The 12,462-nt window shown below is 27.2% G+C and overlaps 3 protein-coding genes across 3 annotated transcripts; 1 reads left to right on the top strand and 2 right to left on the bottom strand.

The window, feature by feature from the left end:
- Positions 1–929: 929 nt before the first annotated feature.
- On the top strand, positions 930–4,520 carry SET4 (SET domain protein, putative; the record flags this gene model as incomplete). Its single annotated transcript, XM_029003949.1, has 1 exon — positions 930–4,520. One exon carries the CDS (start codon positions 930–932, stop codon positions 4,518–4,520), a length of 3,591 nt encoding a protein of 1,196 aa, XP_028860687.1.
- A 735-nt stretch (positions 4,521–5,255) lies between these two features.
- Positions 5,256–9,551, bottom strand: PmUG01_07021500 (helicase SKI2W, putative; the record flags this gene model as incomplete). The annotated part of the gene is made up of 1 exon (XM_029003948.1): positions 5,256–9,551. The coding sequence occupies one exon, from the start codon at positions 9,549–9,551 to the stop codon at positions 5,256–5,258; it is 4,296 nt and encodes a 1,431-aa protein (XP_028860686.1).
- Positions 9,552–10,891: 1,340 nt separating this feature from the next.
- PmUG01_07021400 (small nuclear ribonucleoprotein Sm D3, putative) lies at positions 10,892–11,650 on the bottom strand (the record flags this gene model as incomplete). The annotated part of the gene is made up of 3 exons (XM_029003947.1): positions 10,892–11,065; positions 11,342–11,422; positions 11,555–11,650. 3 exons carry the CDS (start codon positions 11,648–11,650, stop codon positions 10,892–10,894), a joined length of 351 nt encoding a protein of 116 aa, XP_028860685.1.
- Positions 11,651–12,462: the final 812 nt, after the last annotated feature.

Raw genomic sequence — 12,462 nt, 5'->3', positions numbered from 1 at the left:
TATTTTTTTTTTTTTTCCTTTTAAAATAAGGAACATAAATAAATAACACCAGTTGTAAATTCTACGCTTTTTATATTTCATATTTATTTTTTTTTATATTGCACTTTCATCGTTGAACAATACATATGGTGTTATATGTTTTGATATAATAACATTGTTTACAAAGTTGATAATTTGCTACAACCATTTTATTTTTTTTTTAATCTAAGATAAGGTTACACTCCTCAATCTGTAGAAAAATTCTAAATTAAGAAAAACAAAGGCTGCGTTTCTTCAGTCGAAGAAATGCCAAAATAAGAGCTAATTTCACGATAGATAAAAAAATATAAATAAATATATATATATATATATATATATATATATATGTATATATGTATGTTATATACGTATAAACATAGCGTTATTTCTGAAGTGCCACTGTTTCCGCACAAGAATTAAGAACAGGGAAAAAAGAATTTCTCAGCACCTTACCATTCTTGCGATTATTTATTGGGACCTTTTTTTCTAAATTGAAAATGAAATAAAAGCGATAATATAAGCAATGCTTAAGAATATTTTCATAAATATTATTATTTTTTTTTATTTTTTTTACAAAAATATAGATGTACAATAACTGAGCACTTTGCATGCATATATATTAATATACCGAAGTAAAGAACACAGCAAGTAAAAAGTAACTGATAGCGCAGAAAATTCAATGTTCACATTGTTCTCTGGGTTGTGTATTATTATTTTTTTTTTTTTTTTCTATTTCATTATAATTATTTTCTTTCATATCATATTCTTCCTCCTTATCATATTCTTGTTTTCCTTCTACCGTTTGTTCACATTTTTGCTTAATTTCCCCTTTCCTTCCTTACGCATAAACGCAATTTTGAAGCTAAATAAAAATATAGAGTAAAAATAGAAAAAGAAAAACCTTAAAAAAAATGTCTAAATTAAGTAAAATATTTGAAAATAAGAATGAAATAGGCTTTTGTTCTTGTGTGATAAAACTGCAAGAAAAAGCTGTTGAAGAAAATAAGTGTAATGACAAAAAAAAAAAGAAAAAAAAGTTTAGAATATGGGTAGATTACTTTAAAGATATAGTAAAAGATGATTTGAAAGGACTGAATACTCCTAAGCTTTTAGATTTAAAAAATAACATAGAGTTACCCAGGACTGTGTTAAAGAACAAGCATTCTGATGTCCTTCTATATAATCCTTTTGATTTTGATTTTGGAAATATTAAGGAAAAAAAAAAATATATTTCTTTGAAAAATAAACCAAATGTTTCATTTCTCTGTAAGGAAAAAAAAAAAAAGTTAACTTTCGACGATTTGGTATGGAATAGTAAATTAAAAAAATATGTTTTTTCACAAGAGTCAAAATATGACAAAAATGGTAAAAATATGAAGGATATGCATATAGACAACTGCGGGTTGTTTGAAAAGAGAAATAAATCCTGTACAGGATTTTATAATAGCAAAGAAGCAGTAAGTACCCAAGGGAATATGCAGTTATTGCAATCAAAACAGATTTATTTGAAGGGTGGTTATAAACGCGGGGGTTTGGGCCTAAAACTGAGTGTAGGGGAATATCATAAGGGGGGTTTAAGCAAATACGTAGGGACGCAAGCACAAACACAAACAGAAGCCCACGAAATCAAATGCTCAAGCGCACCTTCCTCCTACATAATGGGCTTACAAGATAGCAAAATAAAAGAAAATAGCAAGTTTAAAAAAGAGAATAAAAACTATGGAAAAGAATTTAATAGAGGTAGTATGGATGTCACTTCAAAGGTTTTCTGCAATAATATAGACGAGACAGCAGAAAATATAAAAAAAGCAATTTTATCTGAATCTGCTAAACTCAAAAATGAAATAATGGAACAAAAGCATGATAACATTTTAATGATACAAGATGAAAAAAGTTGTAGAGTTAAAATAGTTGCTAATAAAAAAATTGAAATAGGACAAGTAATTTTCATTGAAGAATGCTTACTGGAAACGTCAATTTTGATAAATGATTTATGGGATACATACAACATTTTAAATGATGATCAGAAGAAAAATTTAGATCACATCAGCCAACTTATGAATATGGGAAAAAACAGTGGGAAAAGAAAAGATAACAAATATATTTTAAGAGGAAATAGCGAAAAAATCAACAATACTTATCACAGTATGAATGATGATAGCCTCTATAGCAACATACAAAATGATCATGGTAGAAAAAATAGTTCAACACATAAAATATTTGAAGAAGAAATTTCACAAAATAGGTCATTCAAATGGGATGGGTATCAATATGAGGAAAGGAAAAATACTATAGATTTAAAAAATAATATATTTATTAATAACCTAATGAAATTCGAAGCATTCACTGATATACTTAAGAATTCTTTTATTTCTCCTAGCGATAAAAGCAAAATAATGCTTTTTAAAAATGGCTCCTTCTTAAATCACAGTTGTTTCCCAAATGCATGTTACAGTTTTATAGAAAAAAATAAAATATGTTTTTTAGCAATGAGAACAATAAATATGTATGATGAGATTACTATATCAATAACGAACGAGCTCTATGCTTCAATTGAATACAGGAAAAGGAAATTAAATGAAGTTAAAAACTTTTTTTGCACATGCAATCGGTGTTTGCAAATAATAGACGAAGAAAGTAATATTTTATGTTCTGTGTGCAAATATTCTTATGTTAGTCGAAAAATTAATCAAAAGTATGTAGCATCAATGAAAAAAATTAATGAAAAAGGGGTAGAAGACACTTTATATGAATGTGGACAGCTGAAACATGAAACAAACAGTGGACATGTTAACTTAAATGATGTAATTACCAATTTGTGCGATTCAAATGACCATTCAAATGATTCATCTTTTCTGTGCATATTAGATTGTCCCCAAAAAGCAGAACATTCAAGTGATTACTTAGCAGATAGAAGGAATAAAAATACGCAGGTGCGCTGTAATGCGAATGGTGTATGGGTCCACTCAGAGGACCGCGGACATGTATGTTCATCTGTAGGTAGAGGCACTGCTACTCGTGCGGCATGCTGCAACAAGTGCAAAGACAAAATTCGTAGTTGCGCAGTGAGTCAAAATGAAAATTATAATGGGGAAATTAGTGAGGACTTCATAAGGCCTAGTGAGCCTTATCAGAGTGAAAATGAAAACAAATTAGTGAGTAATAGTAATAATAGTTATAATAATAATAATAATAATAATGGTAATAAAAGTTATAGTATTAATAATAATAGTCATAGTAATAGTAACAATAGTCATAGTAATAGTAATAATAGTCATAGTAATAGTAATAATAGTCATAGTAATAGTAATAATAGTCATAGTAATAGTTATAAGAGGGAGTTAAAATGGGTGCCAGGTATGCCTCCTGCAGAATATTCTGCATTCTTAAGAAATCAGCAAATTGATCATCTTCAAAAATTTATGTTTAAAGACATACATAAAGCGCAAAAAGTACATAACTTAAAATGTAAACAAGGTAGGGAATGTTATGTGAACCATAATAAAAAAAAGAAAACATACCTTACATCACTTTTACCAAGCTATGAAATGAATAATGAAAAAACTCAACCAAAAGATATTGTATATAGCAATATATTATGCAACTGCTTACATATGCAACTGCCAATAGGTGATACCAATTTTGAAAGGAAGGTAAGCATGCCTACTAAAAGTAAAAGGTCGAATGATATGATAAAAACTGATGTGTGTTTAGAAAATAATGGAATGGATAAAGAACTATTAAAAATTTTAAATTTTGAAAAAAGTATTAATTTAGATAATAATTTAGTTCATTTATTAAGTATAAAAAAGGAAGGAGAAAAAAAAGTGGGATACTGTAAATTTCATAACAGTGGGGAATGGATATGTGATACATGCAATGACGCAATTCCTGAATGCGCCATACCATTAGACAGTGAAAATTATTTCATAATGGAATATAAAATAGTAAAAGAGAAAATAAGCAGTAATAAATTTTATTTTGAATCTATTATAAATAAAATTGAAAAAACGTTGCTTTATATTGTAGCCATTTTGGGGGAAAAGCACTGGTTATATGCAGCATTTAATTACTTAGTAGCAGACTTATGCTTTTCTTACTACTATAATAGTATTAGTAATAATTCCAACAATAGGAATAAGATTAATTCGTTAAAAAAGGAATATCTATTAAAAAGTTTCAACTCGTTTAACATCTTTTTGTATTTTATTCAAATCAAATGTCCACACTCAATTCACACTGACTTGGTACCGCTAGTTTTAAAATTTCTAATAATATGTATATATACATGTAATTATAAAACTTACTATAATTTCACTAGATCTGGTTTTCTGGAACTAATTAAACAAAAATACGGTTCATGGGATATAACTTACCTGTCTCTGCTATACTCATTTAAAATATGCTATCAAGAAATTAACAATACCATATCCGCAAGAAGGGATATCCTTTTAATGCTAGCTGGAATGGCCAAGACCAATATGCTACAATGCCATGTTTAGTAATACGCTCCCTTCACTATTATCCTCAAAGATGTGCTACAAAATGTGGCAAGGTCATGTGGTGTAGGGTATATGCTCACTCGTAAGCCCGTACCAATACAAGGTAGATTGATAAATGATACGGGATACATTAATACACACATACATACCTGATTACGTGAGCGTTTTACATAGGCCTCTATCGTTTAAAAAACCAGTGTTCTTGCTCATTTTTTGAAAAACTGAACTTTTTATAAATATTACTTTTTGATTATTTGTGGTGCACATTTTGCTATTAGTGTATTTGTTTACAACAAATGCTGCTAATACGCGCTTTTTTCAAATGGAAAACGTGAGTATTCCATATGACTGGTAACAAAATGAAATGAAATAAAACGAATAAGAAATTAAAAAAAACAGCGTAAGCTGCAAGGTGACACTAATGTTTTATAAATTCAGGAAACGTCAAAAAGATTGAAAAGTATACGCCCATACGCATACAGACATACTCCTGCACACACACACACATACAAATGTCTGTATATATGCATATACACGCGTACACAGCCTTCTTAACTCCGCCAAAATGGCTATAAAAAAAAAAAAAAATATATATATATATATACACATATATTTATACATATTTATACACACACATATATATATGCATATCACATAAACAGCGAAATTTATGAATAGAAAAGAACAAAATGGTTTAAGACGGTAACACATAATATATGTTTCACCCAAATGGTGTCACTGTAAATACAAGGACGTTGTGAAAATTATGTCCCTCCTCAACAGGTTAGAAGTCTTCTCAACCTTTTCGGCTAATTCAATATTTCCGAGATATAAAAAAGCAATTTTAACTTTCCTGCACAAGTCATCTAATCTTAAAATTGATCTGACAATTAGACCTTCCTCAAGCTCAGACTGTTCTAACAATTCAGCAAAAGATGCACCAAGGGACCATTTATAAGCAATAAACATAATTTTAAAATTACATAATTTCCAGTGTTCTTCTGAACTTATTTTTAAACGAATAATTTTATAAAACTCTTCAAATTTGCTATGAATATTTGTTAAGACCATTTTGACATCTTGTAAATTTACAGTTAAGTCAGGAGATTCTTCTACTTTTTTTTCAGGTGCAACGAAACAAGATAGAACAGCAGCAATTTCAGGAGGATTTAAATTATTCAAAACATTTTCAAATATAACTTGTGTTAAGGTAATTTCATCTGTTAGTGTGATATAGCTAGCTATTTTTCCTTTTACAGTTAAATTGTGATCATCATCAATAAAAGAAAAATGTCTCAAAACATTTAGTTTTCCTTCTAAATCTTCATACAGACTTAATGATTTAACATTTATATTTCTTTCTATATTCTCAATATCATTTATGCAATCATTTCTTTTACACACAAGTTCATAATGTTTTTCTTTTAAATTACAGTTATAGCACTTTGATTTCTTTAGGCTTTCTAAATAATCTGACTGTTTAACTAGTACAGAGTAAAATTCACATTTAAGTGTCTTCAACATTTTCGTTAAAACAAAAGGTTCGAAGTTTTGCTTTTCTATTAATCTATCTAGCTCAAGAGTATATAACAATAAGTTCTTGGGGTTATTCAAAATAGCTGTTGTTTTTACATTTGATAACTTTATAACAGTATTTGTAATGAGAGAAATATTTTCAATACATACATTTGAACAAACAACAAAGTATTTTTTATTCATATTGGTATCAAATGATGCATGATGAATAATTTTTATATTATTTTTGTTTCTTCTTTCTGAAAAGACGTTTTTATAATTTTTATAATTATCATACATAATAACATTCTCTGGTACTACTACTGACGCATTCTCACTAAAAGTTGAATCTGTTTTGTTAATTCCATTGTTGCTCGTACCACCACTTCGAACCACATTGCAGTTTTTTTCATTCACTGTTTTTTCTACACAATGGGGATTGTCATTCATCTGAGTTAGTAAATCTTCATAAGTCATAAAGTCAGGTAAGATAAACAAAAAAAAAAATCTTTCAATTGACTCATTTTGTTCATAATTATTTTGAAAAAATATACTATTTTGAGCAAAATCTACCTTTTCATTTTTTTTCGTACTATTTTTATCACATCCTAAATATATACCATAAACTGAACTACGAATGATATTAATATTATTTAGTAGCATCACTCTACCAATAATAAAACAATTACTATTTTTCGTAGTAAATAATTTTTTATGTAAACTTAAACCAATATATTTTAATTTATAATCAATTTGTATATAATTTTCTATAGGGGATATTTCATTCATCTCATTTGCATATATACATTCAACTTCTTTTATACTTTGTAATAATCTTCTTTTTCTTTTTAGGTATTTCTTAAATAATGGTATTTGTAATGCTCTACAACTTTCTAAAAAAGAGCTAAATAACATTTTTTCTATATTTATTTGTTTATTTATTAATAACTTTAAAATCATGTTATACGTAATCTTAAATTTGCTCTTCAAACTAACTGCTTTTTGCATCATCATCTCTGTTAGTTGTACTTGGTCAGGTATATTATCAGAACAGTAGATGTACACATAGCCGTACTTATCAGAAGACCTTCTTCCAGCTCTGCCCGACATTTGTGTATATTCAGACGATGTTAAGATTCTTTTTTTTAAATGATCATGTTTATATATAGATGTAAAAACAACTGATTTTGTTGGCATATTTATACCCATAGCAAATGTTTCAGTTGCAAATAATATTTTTATTAATCCTTTTGAAAAAAGTATTTCTACTATTTCTTTAAGAATTGGTAACAATCCGCTATGATGGATTCCTATTCCTCTATCTAATAATTTGCTTAAAATTTTTATTTGATTTAACTCTCTATCTTGAGTACTTAATTTAGATATAGATTCTTTAATGAATAAATGTACTTTTGACTTTTTCTTGCTATCTAAAAAATTTAAATGAGGCATACATTTTGCGTATGTTTCACATTTGACTCTTGAAAAACAAAATAGAACTACTGGGAGTTTATTATCTTCTTCTAGTTTTTTAATAAGTGCTTGTAACTTTTGTATTTCAGTCTTCATGTTAGCTTCATTTGTAAACGTTTTTTGCTTTCGTTTTTCCTTGCAGTACTGATAATACCCCTTCGCATTGCAATTACTACCTCCTCCGTTTTTGTTTCCACAATCGCTAATTTTGTTACTACCAGTGCCGCTTTTGTTGTTATTCTGAACTGCTGGCTGCTTATTCTTAGCTTCATAATTGTTGTTCATTTTTTTAATATGTGGAAGCTGCTTTTGATTCTTATTTGCCTCTTCTTTTTCTCTTATTTTAATGTATATTTCTTTAAAAGCAGATGAGTGGAATTTATTTTTTTCATCCATAATTAAAAAGATTGAATCATGTGCATATAAATAGTGCAGTAATGGTACTGGTCTTTTCTTGGTAGATATAGAAATAACTTCTTTTTTTTTTGTAAATCCAACCCAATCAGCAAATTCTAAATAATTAGGAACAGTTGCACTTAGTAATAGAATTTGGGCATGTGATGGAAGCATAATAATGGCCTCTTCCCATATGACACCTCTATATTCATCATTGATGTAATGGACTTCATCAAATATAACACAATGTATATTGTTAATAATATTATCATTTAAATATAATAGATTTCTTAAGATTTCTGTTGTCATAATTATACAGTTAGCATTTACATTCATCTTTACATCTCCTGTTATTATTCCTACATTTTTAAAAATATTTTTAAATTCATGATATTTTTGATTACTTAATGCTTTTATCGGACTTGTATATATAGCTTTTTTTTGTAGTTTTATAGATAAAGCTATTGCATGCTCAGCTATCAGTGTTTTTCCTGCTGATGTATGTGCAGCAACAAATACGTGTTTAAAATTATTTAAGTGTTTTATTGACCTCTTTTGAAAGTCATCTAACTCAAAATCGTAACTCAGTAACATATCATTTTTGCTAAAATTAGAAACATCCGATTGGTTGTCATCTATTACCCATTTTTTTCTTATGTATTTTATATTTGCCTTTTCTTCATTGGATTTTTGCTCTGTTTCGCAGGTTAGTTTGTTTGGTTCGTTCGTTTTCTCCAACTGGTTCGTCCTCTCCGATTCGTTCGTCCTCTCCAAATCGTTCATCCTCTCCAAATCGTTCATCCTCTCCAAATCGTTCATCCTCTCCAAATCGTTCATCCTCTCCAAATCGTTCATCCTCTCCAAATCGTTCATCCTCTCCAAATCGTTCATCCTCTCCAAATCGTTCATCCTCTCCAAATCGTTCATCCTCTCCAAATCGTTCGTATTTTCGCGATCAAATACTCGTATATTCGTTTTATCATCCAATATTTTCTCATTTTCATTACATAAATTCGCTTTACTAAAAGAATCTTCCATAAGTTGTACATCATTTTTTGGGTCATATTTGTCCAATTTTTTAATTTTATTACTTTTGTTTGAGTTACTATTTGGAGGGTTTACATAATTAAAAGAGCTATAACAGTTAAAATGAAAATCTTCATTTAAAGTTGGTTTCTCATTACTTCGGGATTCATCATTAATAGCTACACCTGTCTCACAATATTTTAATAATGTATCATTATACATGAAATTGTTGATATCATAATTCTGTATAATGCTGCTAATAGTAAAGTTATCAGTTAAAGCATTTCTACAATCATTCATTACATCTTGTATATTAATATTCAGCCCTTTATCTAAAAAATTATTAAATGAGCTTCCCATGTAATATGCATCCGTTTCTTTAGCATCTTCTCGTTTTTCGAAAATATTATCAAAATTTTGTTCAAAACTATGGTTATATAATTCATCCTGTTCATTATTTTGTTTGTCATTCGCCCTTTTTTCTTTTTCAATATTATAATAATTATATTCTTCTCCCTCAACGTCTGCTACATCCTCATTTTCCTCTTCCTCTTCCTCCTCGTCATTTACTTCTTCATCGCTCGTCCAGAAATCTGATAAGTTAGAGTATATGTAAGCCATGGAGATAAAAAAATAAATAAAAAAAAAAGAAAAAAAAAAAAAAAAAAAAAAAAAAGATTTAACTATCTTCTATTTCATTTCCTTCTTCCTCTTTCAGTTGGACTTGTTTACAAAAGTTTATTCTTAACACGTCACCAAAAAAAATAAAATTGCATCAAATTTTATTTTATTTTTATATTGGCACAGTTATTAAGCTGTGGGTATACTGTTACATACATGCATATATGTATATATATATATATATATTTATATATATATATATATGTTTACACGTACTCCTGTTATTATAGAAAAGGCAAAAAAAATTTCTTAATATATACATACGAACTAAAGTACATTTAAACATCTGCACATTAAACTAAAAGAAGATTTAAAAAAAAAAAAAAAAAAAAGAGAAAAACGAACGCAAATGAAGGAATAAAATTTCACTACAAAAATTGTGCTTTGGCGAATTTATCCTTGACTAAAAGAAAAAAAAAAAAAAAAAAAAAAAAAAACACATTCTTATTACATATTATTTATTTAAATCCTATTTTTGTTAAATTTCATAATAAAAATGGTTCATGTAAAAATATCTTGTGGGAAAAAAAAAAAAAAAAATATAAAAGTGAAAAAAGAAAATGTTAGTTATGTGTGATAACTACCAGCATATTAATAAATTATAGTAGTGGAATCGTACTAATGGTTGAAGCGCAGAGCTATAAAGTATACTAGTGACTTTTTTTTTTTTTTTTTTTTAAAAGTTATCTACAATAGATTAACATCTACATTGATAAAGTTACAAGTATTTTTACTTAATACCATTTTTTAATGTAACTACATGAGTAATATCATGATATAATGTGGTTTTGCAGAACATGAATATTTAGGTATAAATAATTTTTATTAAAAAAGAAGGCAAACAAATGATACAAGGGCGAATTGGGGGGATGCCCTTATATATATATATATATATATGTATATACACATACGTACATGCATAAATACATATATACATGCATACGTAAGTACATATATGTGGTTAAGATAAAAGACAAAGGTGAAGAGCTCCACCGTAGGAAATTTTTAATCTCTACATGTTAATCTTTTTTTTTTTCATTACATTACAACTGTTCCTGTTGCTACTATTTATTTTGTTAAAAACAAGAATCTTTAATTTTTGAAAGTACAAATAGTTTGTAGTATTTTTTTTTTTTTTTTTTTTGGGGGGGGTACAATAAAAATAAAATATAGGAAAAAGCGTAACGATAAGTTAAAAATAGAAGGAAAAACTTAATTATTTATTAAAAATAAAGTAAAAATAAGGTTAAAAAAAAAAGTGTAATTTATTCGTGTATCACTTATGCTTTTACATCTTTATTTTTTGAAGATATTCTTGCGTGAACTTCCATTGCCCTTCTAATAGTTGCAAAGTTTGTTTTGGTTTTAGATTTATTTATTTTAAATATGGGGGCATATCTAAGCATATCAGGAAAAATCATAAACGATACACTGCCACCTCGTATGTACACTTGCTGCAAAAAAGGACATGTAACAACATTTCTGCAGAATGATTTGTACATATATGTGTACATATATGTATATATATGTATATATATGTATAGATATATTTATATATTTTTTTATTTATTATATGTACATGCGTATATATGAACAACATACACAAATGAATGCATATAATTGTGTGTGTGTGACTAAAAAAAAATAAAATAAAATAACACTTCCTTTTGCTAGTTTAAATAAAGGCACAGTTTCAAGTATTCCATTTAATTAAGCTCTCGTTCATATACCTCTAACAAGATTTGCTTTCCGTCCTTTTTAACTACTGATACATTCTCGAGCAAGCAGTTCATATTATCTTCAGCAAATAGCTAATAAAAGTAAAGGTTAAAAAGGGATTGGTAAAAAACGTGTCATGTACATTAATAATATTGACTGTGCTTGTATGTATGTATATGCATATGTATACACGCACTACTATAATTTTTTGGTAATATACGTACTAATGTTCCTCTGTATAGGATTCCTGATTTCGTTTCAACAGAAACGGTATGACCTATTCCTTCATGTAGCAGCTTTATTGGTATTCCAACTGACATTTTCTTTAATGTACATACATAAAATCATGCATACATACATACATATATACATACATACATAAATACATACATACATACATACATACATACATAAATACATACATAAATACATACATACATACATACATAAATACATATATATATATATGGTGTACAAGTATCTCTTATCTATGTATTTATATGAATCTATTTAGCTGCTCTCATATTTGGTTAGTACTGCGATATAATTAACAAATTTTAAAAAAAGGAAAAAAAAAAAAAAATTAAATTAATTTGTGTTATTTTTATTATTATATTAATTCATTTACGAAATAACTGCTAACAAGTTTGCAAAAGAAAAATAAATATGCTCGTTATTCAAATAAGGCCCATTATTTAAAAGAAATTAAAAAAAAAAAAAAAAAAATCTACTTTTAAAAAGCTTTATTTTATGTGCTATATTGAGTTCTTCAAAATTGTTGATCCTGCAAATAAATAAATAAATAAATAAATAAATATATATATATATATATATATATATATATATGTATGTACATAAATCCATTCATGCGTGCTTGCAGTTACTAAATTATAACGTTGTATTTAATTTATTTTTAAAACATTATATAAAAAAAAAATAAAAAATATACACAAATTTATACAGTTATGTATACATATATATTTGTGCAGAATTCAAAACAAATATTTATTATTTTATTTTGTAATATAAAATTTTATTCTATTTTATTCTGTTTTATTCTGTTTTATTCTATTTTATTCTATTTTATTCTAATTTATATTTTTCCTTTCAATCAGCATAATTATGTGGAGCA

Source organism: Plasmodium malariae (assembly GCF_900090045.1).
Source record: "Plasmodium malariae genome assembly, chromosome: 7".
NCBI classification, from domain to species: Eukaryota; Apicomplexa; class Aconoidasida; order Haemosporida; family Plasmodiidae; genus Plasmodium; species Plasmodium malariae.
Note: the sequence above shows the minus strand (reverse complement) of the source record. Positions and strands in the feature narration are given on the sequence as shown.